Source organism: Magnolia sinica, chromosome 1, assembly GCF_029962835.1.
Source record: "Magnolia sinica isolate HGM2019 chromosome 1, MsV1, whole genome shotgun sequence".
NCBI classification, from domain to species: Eukaryota; Viridiplantae; Streptophyta; class Magnoliopsida; order Magnoliales; family Magnoliaceae; genus Magnolia; species Magnolia sinica.
In genome coordinates, this window is record NC_080573.1 from 14,243,190 (window position 1) to 14,265,619 (window position 22,430).

At 38.5% G+C, this 22,430-nt stretch overlaps 1 protein-coding gene across 6 annotated transcripts; it reads left to right on the top strand.

The window, feature by feature from the left end:
* Positions 1 to 2,580: 2,580 nt before the first annotated feature.
* On the top strand, positions 2,581 to 20,956 carry LOC131240572 (probable tetraacyldisaccharide 4'-kinase, mitochondrial). Of its 6 annotated transcripts, none has more exons than XR_009168819.1 (10): positions 2,581 to 2,795; positions 2,905 to 3,028; positions 5,924 to 6,151; positions 7,668 to 7,817; positions 14,081 to 14,290; positions 15,080 to 15,139; positions 15,860 to 15,940; positions 16,145 to 16,291; positions 20,318 to 20,688; positions 20,788 to 20,956. XR_009168819.1 is itself a non-coding variant. In XM_058238861.1 (9 exons), exons 1-9 carry the CDS (start codon positions 2,614 to 2,616, stop codon positions 20,360 to 20,362), a joined length of 1,227 nt encoding a protein of 408 aa, XP_058094844.1. In that variant the 5' UTR covers positions 2,581 to 2,613; the 3' UTR covers positions 20,363 to 20,956. The 6 variants fall into 6 exon arrangements, 4 of the variants coding, with proteins under 4 accessions (XP_058094844.1, XP_058094857.1, XP_058094875.1 ...); XR_009168822.1 differs by having other exon boundaries at positions 20,792 to 20,956; XM_058238861.1 differs by having other exon boundaries at positions 20,318 to 20,956.
* The last annotated feature ends 1,474 nt before the right edge of the window (positions 20,957 to 22,430 follow it).

Consider the following 22,430-nt stretch of genomic DNA (forward strand, 5'->3'; position numbering starts at 1 on the left):
TACATATATATATATATATATATATATATATATATATATATATATATATATGTTGGAGTCCTAGATTGGGTGTATTATATGCGTTAATTTTGTGATATTATCTTTGTGACTTGTATAATCCTTATTTTGAGTGACTACCACTATTGGAATTGTACTTTTGACTATTAGCTCTATATTTATGAATTTTTGCTATCTCTACTTCACTTTGGATTTGCTAAGTTGAATTGTGCTACTCTGATTATTCGTGTGCATAATAAATGTGAATTTAAATGAGTCACACGTGCATTTTCATTTGGTTCATATCTCGAGATCTTGGGACCGGGGTCTCTGTACTCAGGTGTCGATTTTCAAAGCGTGACTGTGAGAGAAGCCTAAATGGGATGTATTTGTAGCACCAAAAGTGGTGATTTTAGCCCTAAGGGTTAGGAATTCATTATGCTAACCCTACAAAAGGTTATTTTCAACCACTAGGGGCCCACATGGAGGGAGGTGTACGGATCATTTTAAGTCATGGGATAGGTGAACCTAGTGGTGATCTGTGTATGAAAACGATCGCTTTGAAATTTGGATGCACTGATCAACGAGTATAATTAGAAGCTAATTTCATGGTCACTGATCATCTATTGAGGCCGCAGCTATAGGAATATGTGCATGGTATTAACTTAGATTACTACCCTAAATTTGGTCACGATCTAACGATCCGAAAGCCACAACTTTGGCAAAAACTGAATACGGACAATTAACTTCAGTTAATGTTTAATTTCAGAAATATTCACACATCTCATGCCTTGACCCTATGAATCCAAGTTGAGTGGTTCGACATGCGATTTTGGCTTAATGTCCCGCAATGGACATCAAGTTTGTTAAGACAAACGTCTTTTTATAGTTCCGGATTTAGTAGCCCACTAACCGATTTACAACTTATTTAGATAATCAGGGCATATATGGATTGAATTGAGTAGCGGGATTTCTTATATGCGACGATTATATTTGGATTAGCTAAGTTCATAGTATGTCCTATTCGCAATTAACAAAATGAAAATATGATCCTAATCACTCTAAACCATTGGTTCTTAGGCCAAAAGAATAATTTGGTTAGTTTGGTTTGTTAATCAAAATTCAACACCTAATTGTCTTGACTTTATATATGAGGTTTTTATTTAGTTAAGACTGTCTTGATTAGTCGATGACAGATTAGTTAGATTTTGGCTCTAAATGAATAAATCACGAAGTTAGACTTAAGGTGAAGCTTGCTTCAAAATGCTTATATTGTAAAAGGTGCTAGCCCATTTGACTATATAAGCGTCTTAAAGCTTGCTCCCCTTACTGCCCTCAGGCTTGACATGACTTCATAATCTTTACCTTTTAACTAATTTATTAACTTCTTATAGTTAATTAATCAAATTTGTACCATTCTTTATTAATAGCACCCACATATAAGCTAAAACCAAATGTTAAAAAGCCAGTAAATGACAAAATAAATTAATGATGGTTAAAAATTTATGATTCTTTTTTTTAAAAATCCAACACAGCAAAAATCAAATGGTGTTACGGCACTACTATATTGAATATCTTATGCTATGATGTGCCAGAATCATATTACAACAACTAGAAATTTTGTGTACGTGACAAGCCATCTTAAGACATGAGCTTAAAAAAAACGAAAAAAGAGTGGGAATGGGTATTGAACTTTAACTGTTGAAAGCTTCACAGGGCACGCTACGATGTTTATGAAATTGCGTATACTTATTAGAAGGAAAAGCATAAATATCAACTTGATCAAGAACTTCCGCGGCCTCCGAAAAGTTTTCAACGGTTGGCTTTCAATCTCCACTTATTCATGTGATGTAATCCACTTGAGACTTCAATTTACCTTTTTATTTTTTTGCCCATGCTTTAAAATAATCTGTCAAAATAGGTGGACGTCGTGGATAAAACATATACACGACGGTGGGCCCCACAGAGCCCCTGACGTGACCGTCCGTCTCTTGGAAACGGATTGGCTACTCCCCCTGCCATCAGCCCGGTGGCTGATGGTCGGTACTCTGTGGGTCCCGCCATGATGTATGTGTTTCATCCATTCCGTTCATCCATTTTTAAATATCAATTTAGGCTTGAACCCAAAAATGATAGGTATATAAGTCTCAGGTGGACCACACTACAGGAAAAACAATAGCTATTGGATATCCACCGTTAAAATCATCCTCAGGCCCACTGTACTGTTTATTTGACATCCAATCTGTTGATTAGGTCATACAGACACAGATTACGTTTTTTTTTTAAAAAATATATTAGCTTGATCCAAAACTTTCATGGCCACCAAAAAGTTTTTAATGGTTGATGTTCATTCAACATTGTTTCCTGTAATGTGATCCACTTGAGATTAGTATATATCTCATTTTTGGTCTCATACCATAAAATAATCTAGAAAAATAGATGGACGGCATGGATGAAACATATACATCATGGTGGAACCCACAGAGTACCGACCACCAACCATTGGCTGGTGTCAGGGGAAGTAGCCAATCCGTCTCTTGCTCCGTACTAGTGGGATGGTACCAATCCGCTTTCCCCCTCTTCCTAGTCCCCAACTCCTTCACCCAACACCATTTCATGGAAAACCTGAGAAGAGCAATTACTCAAATAGCCAACGCCCAAACCCAAGACCTCCAAAACCTCTCACATTTCAGTCGCTTTTGTCTCATCCCTTTTCTCTCCTTCTCTTCCTCCCTCTACAGACTCTCTCTCTTCCTCCGCCACAATCTCTACCTCTTCGGCCTCTTCCGAAAGCAGAGGTGGGATATTTGCGTTGGGATTCCCTCTCACAGTCTATGGACGGTCAGAAATGCTTCATCTGAAATTCATTCGTTGCTGCTTCTTTTTTATCTCTTCTTCTTTTGGTAGATTGCCGGTGCGGGTGATCAGCGTTGGCAATTTGACGTGGGGTGGGAATGGAAAGACGCCGATGGTCGAATACATTGCCTTATTGCTTTCAAATTCCGGAATTACACCGCTCGTTCTTACCAGAGTATGTTTCTTGCTTTTGTAGCTGCTGCTCTGATTCTACCGCATTCGTTGCCTGTCCCCTACATTGGGTGGGAGTAAGGGATGCCACACATAAACTCTCTGATAGACTACATTGCCATTTTGAGTGGGGCCCATCACTCATGCAGTGTTTGCTAGCCTCACACTCACCTCCACACTTGTAGAACATCCAAGATACATATCTGGTGTGACCCACCATACAAATGAGCTGGCCAAGAATCTAGGCTGTTCAATATTGGGTAGGTGCTATACACACGGTCGACCTAAAAGATTCACAAAATGTTTGATCTTCCATTGTTGTACGTGCTTGATTAATTGTATAAATCATAAAATGTCTGATCACTGATATGGATGGCCCATCATGTGTCCCACCTTTGATTGGCCATCTCTCTCAAAAACCACTTTGATTGGATGATCCTAACCATCGAATCAGTAGTTAGGAAAATGGATAGTCCATATTGATCATTGATTTAGACTTTCAATCATGTGGGGCCTGTCTTTCATGGCCCATCCCTCTTAAAAGTCACTTTAATTGGATCATATTAACCCATGGCTATGAAAGTGGATAATCCATATTAATTATACTAGACAAGTTCCAATATTGACTTGGGACCTCCATGATGTGGGCACCACTTTGGTTGCCCGTCCCTCCCCGAAATCTCTTTGGCCTCATGATCCTATCCTTCTGATCAATGGATAGGAAATGGATATTGTCCTAGAAAAGGTCAGATCAGTCATCTGGAGCATCCATCATGTGGGGCCCACCTTTGATTGCTCCAAAAAAAATTGACTAGACAATCCTAACCATCAGTTCAAAGGCTTGGAAATGGGAAAATTCCATATTTCATGTCTGATCCTTGTGTATCATGCAAGCTTGTTCATTGCCCATCCCTCTCAAAAATTACTTTGAACAGATAATGCTAACCATCCTTGTAATCAGTTGGAAAATGGACATTCCATATTGGTTATGCTAGAAATGGTCATTGATTTGGACTTTACATCACGTGGGGTCAACCTTTGATTGCCCATCTCTCTCAAAGATCACTTCGATTGCCCGTTGGAGTCCTGGGGAGAGAGTCTTTCCCAGTGTAATAACATGAAATGATAAATCCAATTAGGTTTTAGAAAAGTACTAATAAAATGGATTATTACACTTTTAAACTCTTTATAATTATAATTAGAATGGAAGTCCCAAACAACATCTTCTGATACATTCTGTAATGAACTATCCAATTGGGGCCTAAGATGGAAAAAGAAAATAGAGAGCTGTCCATGACCTATTCATGGTGAAGCCTGCCTCCAAAGGGGAGCAGATTTAGTGAGACCCGGGACTCAACCCAAGACGATGCGACCCTTAAGGTGCTGCCCACCTTGACGTATGTATTCTACATCCACTCTGCCCATCCGTTTTTCCAGATTATTTTAGGGCATTATCCCAAAAATGAAGCAGATCCAATTATCAGGCGGACCATACCATAGGAAAGAGTGGTGCTTGATCATTAATAGGCTACAAAAGTTTTGGATCCAGCTGATATTTGTTTTTTCCCTTCATCCAGGCTTATGTGACCTTATCAATAGATTGGATGGAAAATAAGCACTACAGAAGCGTTAAGGTGCGCCCTAAGAAGTTTTTAATGGTAGGGCGTTCAATCACCACTGTTTCCTATGGTATGATCCACCTGATAATTGGATCTGCTTCATTTTTGTGATAATGCCCTAAAATGATCTAGAAAAATGGATGGACGGCCTGGACACAGAATACATACATCAAGGTGGGCCCCACGGTAAGGGCCTCACGGTAATCCACTCCCCTCCTGAAGTGTGTCTTACAGTGATCAACATGGCCCAGCCAGCTGACTACAATTTCAATTCAGTTTCCATGCACTACCTACCTTTTTCCTAGACTATTCAGCTTATTGCATTTGACACGGTGTTGCAAGTGTTTTAATCCATATTCTCAAGAAATAGAGCTACTTGTAATTGAAATTATAGTTCTAATAACAGCTGTTCATTTGAAATTCTCCATTGTTCAAGTTTGTTGGGTTTCTTTATATTTTTAAGCAACTATAAGTTTAGTTATGGATTCAAGCTGAGAAGCTCCACCGCTGTAATTTTGTTTTAGACAACTATCCAGTGCTAATTTGAAGTCAGTTGTCAAGAGTTCAATCTCCACATGCGTAGACCTGTAACGTTCATTTCATAGGTCCTAGCATGGATTCATGAACCATAAAGTCATCTGGTTGGTAAGAATCCTAATGACAGATTGGACAGCTTTGGAGGATTACAGTTGGGTGCTAAGAAAGACCAACAAACTGGCAATCCTTCAGTTAGCAGCTAAGGTCATCTGTCCAGTGGGACTTTTTGTGTATGAGTAGGGCCGAACAGATGAACTGTCAAGATTTCAGAAATATCCGCCAAGCGCATCAAGGTTGAGTGATTGATGACAAACCTAAATATTAGCATTTAGCTCCAGAACCTCCCCGTTAAATTTTTACTAAAAAAAATGCAAATCATAGGAGATTCCTCAATTTTTCAAAATGGAACAGTTTATTCTTGCTTTCCCATCAGATTTTATGCTTGCAACCTGCATTACTTACCGTGTTCAACTTGTTCTGACACCGTTTTTTTATTCTTTTTTTTTCATATCAGCATCAGCATTGAATTTTTATGCAATATCTTGCCCAGGTTACAACAATTGATTTTGTGCTTCATTTGCAAGTGCCTTAAATCTTTTTTTCTTTTTCTTTTTCTTTTTTTTTTAAAATGAAACACTTGTTTCCACATTAAGTAATTGAGATTATAAAGCGATGTACATGGTACTTATGTTTGCTTTCATGGTTTTGAGTACTTAAGAACACTCTAAAGTTCTTCCTAACAGGGTTATGCTGGTGGCGATGAAGCTAAAATGCTTCAAAGACATCTACTTAGCACTTCTGCAAAGATTGGTGTGGGGGCAAACAGGGCTGGCACCGCAGCATGGTTCTTAGAAAAATATGGTTATATTGATCAGTTCAGTACATGCTTTGAGAAACACTGCCCTGGTCAGAAGTCGAGTTGCTCTGAGGTAGGCAAAATCGGTGCTGTAATTTTGGATGATGGAATGCAGGTAAAACAATTTGCGATTTAAATCTTTATGGCAGAGTTTTTGGTCTTTATGTAGATCCGCTTTAGATATTTTCTCATGGGAGAACGTAAATGATGCAAACACGTTCTATCAGTAACCATTCATCCATTTAACTATCAAGTATTCCATGTGGTTCCTACTAAAAATTGAGTGATGCTGAGGAAATTCTGACTAGTTCATCTTAAAGTGGTCACTGTGTTCTCTTTTATGAATTTTATTTTTCTTTTGATTTGTGATCCTGATTTCAGATGTTACTTGTCTCTATCATCCAAAAGGATGGAGAGATCAAGGGAGACATTTCTGATATAATTGGGAGCTGGCTGGATGAAGTGGAGATGTGTTACTGGCATCCAGAATTGTTGTGTGATCACCACATGCAAATGAAGCTTAAGAAAAAAAAAATTATACCATAGATATTAATCTATGTTATACTGCATAAGTGTTTGGCAGTTCAGAGGCAACATGAGCAAATTATGAGCGTTGTATCAGGATGCTGAGATGTAGGCATGGGTAGACTAGGAAGGATATAATCAAGAATGAGGTCGTTTGAAGTAGCCTGAGAGTAGCCCTAATAGGAGATAAAATGGAGGGTTGTCATGGGCCTATCCTAGACTATCACATTGAAGGTCACAATTGATCATTTGATTGTGACCACTTAATCCCTAAATCGAATGCATCACATATGCTCATGACATCTGACAAGGAGCTCTGAAATTGCAAAAGAGGGTAATTCCTGTGATGGTGACCATTTGGATGTATTCCAGTCAGTTCACTGCAATCTAAGAGCCACCCTTTGATAGGAGAAAGTCCCTCAAGTTCTTGGGGCATAAAAAAAGTACAGTCTCCCTCCTCTTCATATCTTTTGTTTTCTGTTGTAGATAAGGAAATAGGAATGCCGATGGTTCAGGTATTCAGCTCCAATCGCCCTTTGGATTGGAGATGCTATCCCGGAGTCGTAATGTGGTTTATCATTAATAAAAGTTTTCCTGCCTTTCTAAAAGAACAAATATATATATAGATATATATATATATATATATATATATATATATAGAGAGAGAGAGAGAGAGAGAGAGAGAGAGAGAGAGAGAGAGAGAGGCATCTACTGGTGTTCCAACAAAATTCCACTTTGAAATAATTGATTATTCCATAATAGCTCTTAGCAAACTAAATGATAAGCAATTTTCACCCTTTTAAGCAATAATGTCCTATTAGGTGGCCTCTTTAGCAGGTCCGATCAAAGAAAGCAGTGTGAATACCTGAAGTGAGTTCTGGTACTACGTTATATTTGCAGACGATATTAGTCATCGAATAAGAACCTTAATGTCCTTTTAGGTGCATTTTGTAAATAGCAATGGTCATTCTTCATGATAATTGGACTAATATGTTTCTCCATTAAAAAAGAAGAAGAAGAAGAAGATTATGATTCCACGTTGGTAACATTCTTTTCATAAACGAAGAGTCAGCTGTTGCAATTAATTGTGGTTGTTTGAAAGACAGCACTGGAGCTTGTTGCGTGATCTGGAGATTGTGATGGTAAATGGTATTATACCATGGGGAAACGGTCAGTTGCTTCCGCGTGGACCTTTGAGGGAACCTTTGACTGCACTTAGAAGAGCAGATGTTGCAGTAATCCATCATGCGGATCTGGTAACCTCTTCTATTCTTTCACTGATGTTGTTTCTTTTCCTTTATTTGATTTCTGTGCTATCGAAAATGAGTTAGTTCACCATGTATTTCTTAATTTGGCATTCAGTTGATGGGCAGCAGATGACATATATCTGTTTCATCAATATTTATGACAATGCCCTCTATACATGACATGCCTGTAGCTACTCTTTATTAAAAAAAATATTAAAATCTTTGAGCAAAGGAAATAAAATAAATAAACTATTTTTTTTTTTTGAAGAACTCTTCATTTAGTGTAACTAGTTCTGCTTCTTGATAGGGCTTCCTTAGCGTATCAGCTACTTGATTTTATTTTATTTTTTGTTTAGGGTATAATGTGAGGCTTGACTTATTCCGCTGCCTTCTCTTTGATGGACAAATCGAGTTGGAAATCGAGGAATCTCTCCTCTAGCACTGTCGTTTGGGCTGTCAATTGGCAGGCCCTGGGTTTAGTTTTATGATAACTTGTTGCTTCGAATTTTGTATCTTAATCCACTGGTATTGTAAAGAGATTATCAATCAACTGATATTGAAAAGAGATTATCAATCAATGATTATGCATTTATTCAACATAACAAAGAAAATACAATCAGTCATCCATATGCACATTGACATGACAGCCCAAAATGTCATAGCTACTGACGATTACAATGATGGTGCTTCAAATCCTGTTGGAATTCCGTGGGGGTAGCGCAATCAGATTTGTACTTTAATTGGTGACTTGTGGCACATTCTGAAACGAGGAGAGCTAGGGGAAGTCCTAGGTGAAAGAGCCCACCTAGCGATTGGTGGAAATTGAATTCTTGCCTAATAACCTGGGTCCTTGTGATATTGGTGGCGTCCCTCATGATGATAAAGGTCAAATTCATATGTATTTATTTTTATTTTTTCTGATTCACTGGATTAGGGGATTCTTCAGAAATGGAGTTAAAGTCTCTCGTGAAGGCTTAAGGATTTCTTCAAAAGTTTTTTCAGGGTTGCTCATTGTTGAAGGGGACTAAGAAAAACTAGTGCCACTTGGGCTCTTCACAACTACTCTTTATGAAGGCTTGAGGATTTCCTCAATAGCTCGTTTGGTAGCAACAAAAGTTTAGTCGTAGATAGCTTGTCTAGATTAGGCTCATCCAATGTTTGAAATATTGGTTTCGTGTTACGTATCGCATCCTTGGGATACAGATACATGTCAGTTATTGCACGGGATATATCGTTTGTATCGGATAATTTATCACACTTTTTGGGAAACATCAAGAAACATTGTGAAGATGGTTTAATTTTTCAATGAAACTTTAGGGATTGTTAAAAAAGACCTTAATACACACTTTTCAATCATAACATCTCAAAAAGAAGTGTACATAATAGGTTTCCTTTGTATAAGGTCCTAAGCTATGCGGTATCTGACTGAACTAATGCAACTACATTTAAATTGAATGCATACTATGTGATGATCATTTCATCAAACACTCTTAAATACTTTGAAATTAGTCTCAATTGACAACTGGTTGAAGGGAAAGTTCGAAAAAATTAATATTTCAATAATTTTTTTAATTAATTTTTAATGAAAAATATTTTTTATTTTACGAAAATTGACAAGGACTTAACAAATCAATAGATCAACCCTCATACACGCTTGATTTCATGTTTGGAGTGCAATATTGCAAGCAATTTGAGAGAAATTGGGTAAATTTTGAATTTTTTTCCAAAATTTCCCAAATTGGGCCACCTACACTCAAATTTTGAAATTAGAGTGTATGTGATGATCATTTCATCGAATACTCCTAAATACTTCAAAATTGGTCTCAATCGACAACTAGTTGAGGGAAATTTTTTTAAAAAAAAACTTGGAGAACATGAAGGACCAATGGATATCAAAATCAAAGCTCTAAATCCATAATTTTTCATGCAAAAAATGAATAACCAATGGATTTATCACTACTTGACACTGATTTAACATAATTTCAACCAAAAAAAAGGGGAAGGGGGGGGGGGGGGGGGGACGAAAATTGAAAATGCTTACCAAATCGAACATATGGGATATATCTGCACTACCTATGTGTTTCGTATCGCGCTTGTGGAATGCAAGATATATTGTGAGATATATCGGCCGATATCGTCGATATTTAAAACATTGGGCTGATCTTTGTTTGGTCTATCTAGGTCATGTTGTCATGGACTAATTATTTTCACACTATTTGTCAAACACCCTACAATACAGAAGAATTATTTGGCACATGCGGCTCATGTGTGGCACAAGCACTTGAATATATAGTGGCATGTGAGGCACTTGATAGGTTCTTGAAGATATACGTGGCACATGGCACATAGGGGTGCTTTACAATGGTGGTGCATGCAGTACATGCGGCACATATACGACTTGGGACATGTGGCAAATGCTACACATGAAAGACACTTGAAGGTTGAATGTGGCACAATTGCAGCGCTTCAAGACATCTGGTGGCACGTGGCAAATGTGTACCACAAGAGAATGGTTCAACATTTACAATAATGATAGGGAGGTCTCAATTTCTCGAAGAATTATAAAAGCCCTACAACAGTCAAAGAACTTGGATAACTTATCTCTTTTTCTTTTTTTTTTCGTGTTTCTGTTTTTGTGCAGAAAAGTAATAGAGAAACCATGGATGAGCCTTGTCCTTGGCTAACATTCAACGACTCCAAACAACTCCGTACGGTATTTTGGGGCTGCTTATTATTCAAGATGACTAAAAAACTGTTCTCTTGGGCCTTCCACAACCATTAGGAGTCGTAGATGCCAGCTTTCATCTTTGATGATGACTTTGACAGCTCCTTTGGGTTAACCATTCTGTTTACCCATGTGAGATGAGATACTAACAAATTGGTGGATTTGTTGGCCAAAGAGGGTGTTCATCAATCTTCTTGGTACTAGGAATTCGTTTTGTATTTTTGTTGTTTCTTATCATTTTTTTTTCTTTTTTTGAAGAGTGAATAAATTTATTAGAAAAGTTGTCAGAAAAAGCAAGCGGCAAAGAATACAAAAAGAGAAAGGAAACACAAAGAAGGAGGCCCGATAGCCTCACAACTAGAAAAACTCCCGAAATTAGAAAGAAGCTTTCCAATTGGCAACCGGCATCAAAACACCCTCCGCCACATATTCCACCGAGAGAGGGGTATATCGGAAACATCTATTATTTCTTTACGTCCAAATTGACCACCAAACAACCACTAGCGATGGAGCCAAGTTGGTATGGTCCTTGGTACCCCCATTACCTCCGTGCCATGCCCAAAGATGAACCCGAACCGAACCGAACCGAACCAAACCGAACCTGATATACCCATTGGACACTGAAAGTCCCAAGGACATGATGCCAAATGAAAGCCGCGAATGGGCAAAATATAAATAAATGATCAACAGACTCTGCATGTTGATTGCACATGCTTGGGATGAGCAATGATCTCTTTTGAAGGTTGTCAATCATAAGAACTCTTTCTCCCAACCAACCATGTAAAAACCACAAAGGGACTTGTAAAAGGACCTGACTGAGAAAATACCCGACCTATGGAGTCAGCCTCCCTAGCTGGGATAGCCGATTGCAATTGGGATTGAAGCAGGATAAGTTCATCCACCTCGATATCTGACAAACCCCTCTTGCACAACGGAAACCAAGAAACAGAGAAACCTTGGGAGGAAAAATAGTCTGCGACTTTAACACCTTGGAGTGGAGCCAAACGGGCAAGGAGCGGAAAATCGTTTTGAAGGGAGTGTTGCCGCACTAAACGTCTTCCCATAATTTGATTCTAGAACCATCCCCCACTGAAAATGCCATGGCGAAAAAGAGATCTAATAGTTGTCTCCTTCTTGTCATTGTTAATTCTCAGGAAAAAGTTTTTTTTTTTTTTTTAAGAGAGGTTAATCTAACCTTATAGAGGGAAGGGAGGAGGAAAGTAGCTCTCTTAGAGGGTTTTTGTTATCTATACAACCTAAGCAAGAGTTGCACTACACCTCCTTACCTGATTAATGTATCTACACACTAACGACATACCCCATTCATTGTTCGGAGGCATCATGAGTGGAGGAGATAACAAAACATGTGAAGCATAAGGAGAGAGGCTTAAGACAACACCCATTTGTATATATAGCTGAGCTTGCTTAGTTATTGAAATTTAATTTATCCCATGGCATTTAATTTTGACTTGTATCATAGCCCTTTACTTGTGATCTTGCCTATGGATATTATCTCATGGATGTTGAATTTGACTTTATCTAATAGCTATGTCAAAGCCCCGTGCTTCATGTACAAGAGAAATGATCATGTGCAGTTGATGCAGGACCGATGAAGGAACCAAATAATATTCGAGATCAAGTAGCAGAATTAAGATATTTAACAAAAAACGTAAGCATTGCCATAAACACATAAATATCATGAAAAAAACTAAAAAAACATCATGCATGATCTTAGCCTAAGTTACCAATATCGTAACACAAGATCGTTAAATAAAAGGAAACTACGATCTAATGGATGTAGGGGCATCCAATTAGCACAAGGTATAGTTTATTTCATGGTAGAGGACCTAATACAATCTAGGGTGAATTAGGTTTAAAGAGATTGAGATATCTAAGAAGTAGGGTTAGGGTTTGGATTATTGATGGGTATGGGAAAGTGAGGTTTAGAAGAAGATGAAGATCTGGGATGGGAGAATGAGGAACCTGAAGAAAATACCTAGATGGAGGGGAAAAGAAATAACAGTGTGGGATAGATGGAGACCTCGCACCTCCGTTAATGAAGATTAGCCTCACACCAATCTCTCTTCCAAATCACATGAAAGTATCTTCAAATCCCTTGAAGATGGAAGAAGAAAGTACGAACTTTTCTCTTTCTTTCTTTTTTTTTATCACAAAAACCTAATGAGGGAGAGGGTCACATGCCCACCCTCTTTTTATAGCTTTAAGAAAGTTGAAAATTTACATTTAACACCCTATTTTGTGAATTTTGATGAAAATAACCATAGTCTAACTAAAATCAACTAAAACACTCATAATAATGTCCAAACATAACATAAACAAAACCAAATCCTATAATGCTGATACAATCTAAGAAAACTAGCGTGGATGATCCACGATCAATAGCCTGATCATGTGATCCATTGGCCCGATCGTCACATCCCTCCGATCCAATAATCTGGATCACTCCATAAAGCAACCCATGTGCATCTTTCCAGTGTGGGGTCTTCCAAATACTCGCACATGCACATGGGGTCTTCAGCACGATCACGGATACTCGCCTAGCCACGGGAAAATTGGTGCGGCCTCTGATACGTACGCAAGGGTGTACGTGAAGTGATGTCCTCATCAGCAATTCTTGATTAGGTTAATAGAGATGTGAAACAAAGAATTCCTTTGAGAATCATTATTTTTATTTTTTAACTATTTTGTGCTTCTTGTCATTGGGAAAATCATTTTTGCCTTTCATGTGTAATGCAATTTAAGTTATAAAACCTCTATTATTGTGCGTGTTCTCTGAATATACAATGATACTTGCCTGACTTGCGAAAGGCGTGTCTACCAAATAAGCATTGATTCTTTATTAGGTATAGTTTGTGAAATCTCAATAAGCACCCAATTGCTGCGACAGTAACACCAGTGCAGAGGGTATCATGGTTAAAGAAAACTGTCTTGAGATAAGACTCAGCTGGTGCTGAAACTGAAGGGACTCAAAGAATTTGAGTTACTTGTGGAGTTTTTATTGATGCCCATTTCACTGGCCCACTTTGTGGTTGATTTCTGTAAATAATTGATGAGGTTAACCTAACTTCTGCTCAAATTGCTACTGGTTTTCCAGCTGAAATCCACTGTGGTTCTTTTTATCCATGACAATTGAATCAATTTCAGTCAAAATCCTTTTTTCTCTCGGCTATAATGAATCCATTCTAGTTTCTTTCTTTTTATTTTACGTTCCATCTTTTAAGGTTTCATTTTCCATTCTTTTGATGATGAATGGTGTAAATAATTTATCTGTTGTTTCTTCTTGTATGTTTTATATTTGTGTCATTTAAGGTGGTTAGCTGATTATTGTATTATGACAGACTTTTTTCTATTTCTTTTAGCTGATTATTATATTACTGCAGACTATTTTCTATTTTTTTATCTGGAATTTTATGAATCCAAGAAGACAAGCTGCTTTTTCTAGATACGAGATTATAAGAACGCCAAGTAGTGGCAAATACAAGAAGATGAAGCAATCCTCCTTTTGAGTGTTCTGCTTATTTTGCAGATTTCTGATCGTCAGCTCAGGCACATTAAGGCGACAGTACGAGAAATTAAAGAAACCCTTCCCATTTTATTCAGTAGGATGTCTCCATCCCACTTCTTTGAAGTCAAGAATTGCGATTCCAAATTGCCATTAACAACTGTGAAAAATATGGTTGTACTCTGTGTTTCTGCAATTGGTTGTCCAAATGCCTTCGTACTGGGGATTGAGCAGGTATTTTCTTTTCTTTGCATATCATGTTCTGCATATGCCTTCGCATGGATGTCCTGCATAAGTGGCATGTTGGTGGGAAAGATGTTGGACTACAAGTTATCATTCTTCCAGCTGTATGTGATCAGTTCTAAAAGCTGGCAATTGGACTTCTGGGCTCCACAGCACAATCAGACCACTGAAATTCTCACCCGATTGATCTTGTGGGTTCCACAAGTGAATTGGATGGTTTTCCTTTCAATTGGAGAGCATCTAGGGTCTTGGACCTTCTGTGCTGATCAGGTGTACTGCATCACATGGTGCACAAAACAAATGGATAGCTATGAAAAACTGTCTTAGCTGTCCACTTGTTTTATACACTGGCCACCTTAGGAGTAAATCAGCCCCTTCAGAAATCTAAACATTGTGAACCACCTGATGAAAGCTCAGATCTCTTACGCATGTTCCGTATTGGCTTGTGTGTTCACACTGGATGGACAGGGCTCCAAATGCATGCTGACTTAGTAGACTTTCATATATCTCTATTTTGTAATACATATAATACCTTCTTTATAGCCTGCTCCTTTATTCTTGCTGTTTTATCAGTTGGGAAAAGTGGATGTCAATGACAGTGGATTTCAATTTCTATCACATGTTTCCACTGTGCATCGGTCACAGCAGTTGAAAATTTTATTTAGTTTGCTAGCTGGGTTTTAACCCTTTAAGTTCTTTTGTTATCACCCTCGCCTATCACCAATATCAAATTTATTTTTTTTCCTTTGAAATTTTATTGGAATTCCAACTTCATTGCAGATTGGTCCTTTGTGTGTTGATAGATTGGATTTCAGTGACCATCATTTCTTTCAAGCTATGGTGAGAATGTGTTCTTTTGCACATTCGCTTAACGGTATCTATTTGTTTCCCTTCGGACATTTTTATTCATTCTAATTGCTACTGAAATACTTTCACGAGTTGACATTTCATTTGCAATGGTTGGGGTTCAGGTTTTGTATAATAACTGCTTGGTACATTTTAATAATAGTCCAGCCAGTCTGGAGAAATCCAAAACTGTGATTATTAATTATGCCTATGGATTTAGCTTTGCATATCACAATATCTTCTGATCTTGATGCCCCCAACTATTTTAGAAGTTTATCAGTTTGTGCTCAAGTTTGATGAGTTACTGATAGGTCTTGCAACTGTTGCAAACATGTCAAAGGTACCCATGTGGGCCCACGTCAGGTTGTAATATGCCCTTGGGCTAAAACTGCCCAGCAGGTCCTGATGAGGTGCCATACCAGCCCCATGTTGAAGCAGCTGCACCATGCATCTGGTTTTAATTGCTATGGTGGAATGGCCATCCATCCTTTGGGAAATTTTCTCTTCTGACATCTCATTGCTCAGATGCAAACATAGATTCAAGAGGCTGCTCTTTGTTGTGTCGGTTTTTGCTGTCATAACACGTGTATCTCCCAGGCCATTGATCATGTGAACTGGTAAAAAGCCTGCACTGTATAAAGCATAAAACCAAAAGCTTGGTAGATGTTTCTTGTCTTTATACGAGTGGTCATGATTTTTTTCTTGTCAATCCAGGACATCATGACGATCAAAGAGAGACTTAAAGTACTAAAGGATGAATTCAGGGTCAAGCCTATTATTGTAGTGACAGAGAAGGTACGATCCATAATGTGTATACGAGTTGATCAAGTAGGTGATCAAGAGGATGTGGATCTTGTTGGGTTTTTTAAGAACATATTTCATGCGATGGTTAACCATGTTTCTGGGCTTTTTTGTTTAAATCATGGAAGTTGCAGTTTTGATACTTTTTGGCATTTGCTTATATTCATAGAACTGCTGGTTTCTCTCTTACACAAGCAGGATTATGATCGGGACCCAGTTATTCTAAAAGAACTCGATCAGTTCAAAGTTTTGGTACTTTGTTCTTCCCTGCAAATCGTGCCTTCTCCTGAACAGACGGAGGAGAGCTTCAATGCTCTGTTGAAAAAGCTGATTAACCAATCAAAGGTAAACTAGTTCCATACTTTGATTCTTGATGGTCACAGCTTAGGGTCCAAATGATAAGGAATAAACAAGAACTACATCCCATTTCCTCTACACAAAAAGGGCCTCCAGAAGACTTTGTAAAGGGGTATATTTGTGTTGTAAATTTAGAGAGTTGCACGGGATTGTCATCATAATAAATGTAGAGGAAGAAGAAGAAGAACTTTCTCTCGGTCTTGTGATTTTTTGATGTATTCAGAATTCTGGCAGAATTGTGATAATTGTTCTACAAGTGGCATACATGTCAATCCAAATGCCCAAAATGTGAGGTTTATTGTTGAAGGTCATAATCCGACAATCACACTTGAGCGGATGATCCTAACCTGTCCAATTACCTCCCATTAGGTGGATGGCTCGTCATCATCATTTAAATTACAGGCTTGTCCTAGCTATTTGGGTTTGGCTTTACAAGTCCTATTCCACCAATCGTTCCTATCTAATGCTTTAAATCCCTTCTCACCACCTCAAATCAAGTCCATTCAGGCCTCCCCATCATCCATCCTTGCAAGCCCTTTTGACTGTTATCAGTGTTACGCACCTTATTGGGAGCATCTCCACTTTTCACAGCACATGGTTAAACCATCTCAATAAACTCTCCATCATTTTTCATACCCTATTGGGGCCAGCCACTCATAACCTACTCCTGATGTCCTCATTCTTGATTCTCTCCTTCATAGTCTTTCCACACATCCATCTCAACATCGTCATCTCTGTAAAATGCATCATGTACTCATTGGGCCTCCTAGCTGTCCTTGTATCCAACACTTTGCTCCATATAGCAGTCTGTCAAATAGTTGTTGCATAAAATGTTCCTTTAAGTTTCATTGGCATATATCAATCGCACATTATTCCAGAGGCTTTGCTATCCATTACAAATTCTAATGAAAAAAATCCATTGATCTCTCAATTATTTTATTTTAATTAGAAAAACTTGTGTATACAACTCCTTCACCTTTCTGGCATTTGTATTTACCTTCTCTCACTTTTTCCTGACATTTGTAAATACCCTCACCACCAGTCACTGTTAAGTGTTAACTGCTGCTACATTTGAACTAGATGTCTTACCTATATGTACAGGAAACAATGAGAATGTCGCCCATGTCTGAACTCGATTGTCTGTTTGAAATGGCTAAGTTGCACCCTTTTTTGAGGACCGTTTGTAGCCTACACTTTTTAAAGAACTTTCCTTTCATCACATGGGCCCCACTGGGGAAATGCAAAAATTAAAGTATAATGAGCTAAAATAAGACCTTTCTTTAATTATCTGATTATCAGATTAGTGGACAGATTGAACTGTTAATAATGAAAAAAAAAATTAGTATGAAGAATGCTAATTACCACAAGTTTAGTCAAATGTGAAAATTTGAGTGTGAATCAATGTTGATCTAACTTTTCTTCCAATACTATGATAATCATAAATATCAATGGTGATATGGTTCTTGTGGTTCATCATTGTGGTGGTTTTTTTGGAACCACAATTGTTAGATTATAAGATATGGTGACTTGGTGGATGAAACTATTAATGAGATGGATAGAGATTCACACTTATATTTGTTAGCTAATTTGGAGTAATAAGTTGCCATATGATATGATTTTTTTTTTTTTTTTTGGGGGGGGGGGCGGGGTTGGACTCGATGGTTATAGTCTGCAGTGAAGAGGAATTAATGTATGGCTATATGAAGGATTTTGCAAGAGATCCTCCTTGGATTTTACTAGCTGGAATACAAATCGAGAAGAAATTTTCAGCGGCACCTATTACATTGAAAATACCTCATATTCGAGCTGTGCAACATTGATGGCACACTTGTTCTCAGTATTTTCACATGTGGAAGATTTGGACCATACTACCTGATCAGGTATGCTATATGCGGCCAATAAATCTTACCAATATAGGCATTGGCTAGAACAATGTGGGTGCATGGTATGAGTATTCACCTTCAATATCCCCATCCCAAAATCTCATAATTTATGTTAATCTTATCACGTGAAAATTTATTATACTTTAACTAACCAATCTAAGTATAAATATCTACCATTTCAATAACAATTTCATCCACCAAACATTAACATATTTTGTAATCTTATGGCTGTGGTCCGAATAAACAAATACCATGGTGAACTTCAAGAATTGTATCACCATCAATATTTGTCATGGTGTTGCAAGAAAAGTTAAAATAATCAATTAATATGCATTCAACATCGGTTCAAACTAAAATTTTCAGTTTCAAATACAAGTGGTGATTAGGACTGTCTAAATTGTCACAGACCTGACAATGAGTCACCACCTCTGTAGAATTCAGGGCCATCATTCAGTGAACTAGAACAATGATCTGATATGCCACTGTTGATGGACCATGTCTATGAAATTCTTAATAGATCAAACAATCTGGGTAATCACTTTTTGTACAATGTAGGGCCATCGGTCGGTGCTAGAAAAGATTGATGTGATGTGCCCACTGTGATGGACCATATCTGTAAAATCGAACAGATCAGACAATCTGGGCCGCTAGAATGATCTGGACCATTATTCAGTGAACCAGATTGATCTGACCTGGGCCACCAAATTGACCAGGGCTATCATTTAGTGACTAAAAAAATTGATCTAGTCTGCCCACTGTGAATGGAATGGACCATGTGTGCAAAAATCGAACGGTACAGATAATCTGGGTCACCAGATTGGTCAAATATTGGCCATCATTCGGTGATTTGGAACACTGATTTGTTCTGCCCAGTGTGGTTGGACCATGTCCCAAAATATCTAATAGATTTGGATGGCTCCACTCTACAGACGGACGACCTGCGTATGCCACAATGGTGCCTTTCAGTTGCAGTAGATTTATCATTTATGATTTGGCTGGTCCATCCATTGTGGGCAACAAAATAAATAAATAAATAAATCGATGCACCTAAGAGAGATTGAAATAGACAGTGGATGATAAGGGTGAGAGAGAGTTGCACAAGCATTTTGTTTCTTGCTCCCATTGTTTCTTGATTCTTATTTGTCTGCTCTTGTTTAGCTGTGGGTTGTTGAGTCCTCGTCTTCACCCTTTGATTTTTAATAAAGTTGTGTCACCTTTGAAAAAATTAAACATGTACACTGCTATGTGAATGAGTATTGATGGACCATACCTCAAACTCTGTCATATGTACACTGCTAGATTGAATAATAATAATAATAATAATAATAATCTCTGTCACATGCACACTGCCAAGTGAATGAGCATAGATGGTCATATCTTGCCAGACTATCCAAGACTCTTGATATTCATGTTAGAGGTCTGATTTGGTTTGGTACTTCATGGGCATGCACTGAATCAGGTGCTGGCGTGCTGCACACGTTTTCACCCGTTTTCAGTTGGGAACCCGTGTAATGCATCGGTTGGCTGGGTGCAATTATTTCAACCAATATGAGCTGCTGATGCCTTCCTTTTCATCTTCAAGGCAAGATGTCCTTGTGGATATCTAAAGTTTGTTTCCCCGCTCGTTGGTTCAACAGTATATTGACCAGATCAGAGATGATTTTATGATGTTTAGGAATGACAAAAACATAGTGATCAGTGACCACCAGTTGAGTGACTGGACTCTGAAAACATGTGCATCACAACATAGAATTTCTGGTAAACATACAAGTGAATTAGTATCATTTGGCCCTTTCTGTTCTTTTCTTTTTTCCATTTTCTTATTATATTTGTTCCATGCAGTTTTGTACACTGATCTCATGCACTTTGTTTATCAAGATCAGGCGTATGATAGGTTGGTTTCACTCAATAGTGTTTCGGATGCTTGATTGAATTGAATTATAATTCATTCAATTCATTATCGGAGGAAATTATTGAAGTGGGGTAGTGCCTTTTTTAACCTGTAATGACAATCAAAATTTCAATTTCGTGCGTTTCATGTTGGACTTGATAGTAGTTGCAATTTGAGGCCTAGTCCCTCATCATGAACAGAGCTGACTGGGGCTATCTTATTAAATTGGTATTATTGCAGTTGAATTCAATGGAAAATATCAACACAACTTCAGCACGAGGGTGACCTGAAAATTCGTGGATTGGACCATAAATACATGTTGGAGAAGGTGGTGCACCTTGCTGCTTCAACCTTGAACGTGAGAGAAGGTGGAGTGACTGGTCCATGTGGCAGCTACTCCTACCTCGCTTGAGAAAAATCATGCTCGGTAAAGTGCTATTCTCTGTATCCATACCACCACTTTCATGCATGTGTGGCGTAAGATAATGTAAGAGAAACTATGAGGCAATTCAGGAAAGGAGAGAAGGAAGAGGCAATTCATGCAGACACCAACATGTCACACGTGTGGGAGCCACAACTCTTGTTATGTGGAGGGCGCCAGTACACATCAGGTGAGCCATAACTATTAACCATGGGTCATTTTTCTTCTAATCTCCCATTTCTCTCATACATGTGGCCCATTCAATGAAATAGATTGACCTAATTGTCAGCCAGGACATGTTCACCGTGGCCTACCTGATGGACGGACTGGATGTTAGACACATGTCACTGCCACCATTTATTGTTCCAAGCGTCGCCTCTTCAGTGTCTCCTTCCTTGAATTGCACTAGCAGCTCTATTAGTGTAATTTCTCAATGTTAATTAAAATTCAGTTGCTCACTTTCTTTTGCCTTCAACTGACTTGCGGATACATTGAATTTACACATACACACACGGAAATGGTACTATGAGGTCATGCTCTGTAGGTCCCACCATAATGTGTAGTGGACATTCACGCCATGCATTTGGTAGGGTCCCCTCTAGGTTATGGGATGTGCCAAAAATCAGCCGTATCTGGAACTCAGGTGGGCCTCACCATCTAAAATCATGGGAAATCATGCCTAAAACATCTCAAAGCACTTGGTGGAGCCCACCTGAGTTTTGGAAGGACTAAAATTTGGTGTGAACCCTCATCCAAGTGGGACACACAACGAATGGGCTGGATGTCTAAACCAGATCTCACTGGGACCTATATACAAGGCTTCAATGGGCGGGCATCCACCCTCAATTGATAGTCGCCAACCAGACAGGATTTGTCTGGTTAGTGCGAATTTTGGTTGTGCTCCATCTGGAATGCCTCCACTGGCTGGACCGTCCGGATTGGCATGTGGATGCCACTTGTATAGCAGATGAGTCAGCACCATTGAAGTCCAGCTCATTCAAGAAAAGCCTTTGAACAGGCTTTCTTTTACTTTTGAGAAGTTATCCCCTCCACGGAAAGTCTTCCATGAGGCCCACAATTCAGTGATCCCCACCATTGGTTTGATGGCCACCATGGATGGATTGCTCTGAATATATCCTCAAAGGAAGTGGCCTGCATTTTGTAGGTTCCAAGGAAGAACATAGCAAGCTCGCCAATCAAAAGAGAAAAACTAAAGACTGAATCACTGAATCCTCCGTCATGGCCCTCAGGCACTTGTTGAAGACAGCATCATAAGAGGTGCTAACGTTGTTGGTATTAAAATCCTTTGTATCAAATCTATCTTTGGTTTTCAGGTATGGGACTTAGCTGCAACTCTGGATCCAGCAATGTGGTTGAGACCCTGATTGTGGGGCCCACCACGATGTATGTGTTTGTATATCTATGCTGTCTATCCGTTTTGCAAGATCATTTTATGGCACGGGCTAAATAATGAAGCAGATCCAAATGTCAGGTGGAACACACCACAAGAAACAGTGATGAACCAAGGACATTCAGCATGCAGTGCCCCGATTCCCAACCAGAAACTGAAGCCCATTTCCTGACCATGGCAGATCTAAACAGGCTAGGGCTAATACCGAGCATTAAATAGAAAATGCTGTTAAACTCAAGCCGGGAGTATTTATTTTTGGGCCCAAAATAAGGCCTGAGCCAACCCAAAACATAGGCTTGGTTTGAAAGACCTGCGATACCTACTTGATAAATGCGGGACCATGGTTGGTTGATTCAGTCCATTGATCTGATGGCCCTCAATCCAGGAAGACCCATGCCCAAATATATATATATATATATATATATATATATATATATATATATATATATATATATATATATATATATATATACACTCATGTGGTTAACTTACTTTAGATGGGTCACAATCGTACAATTACA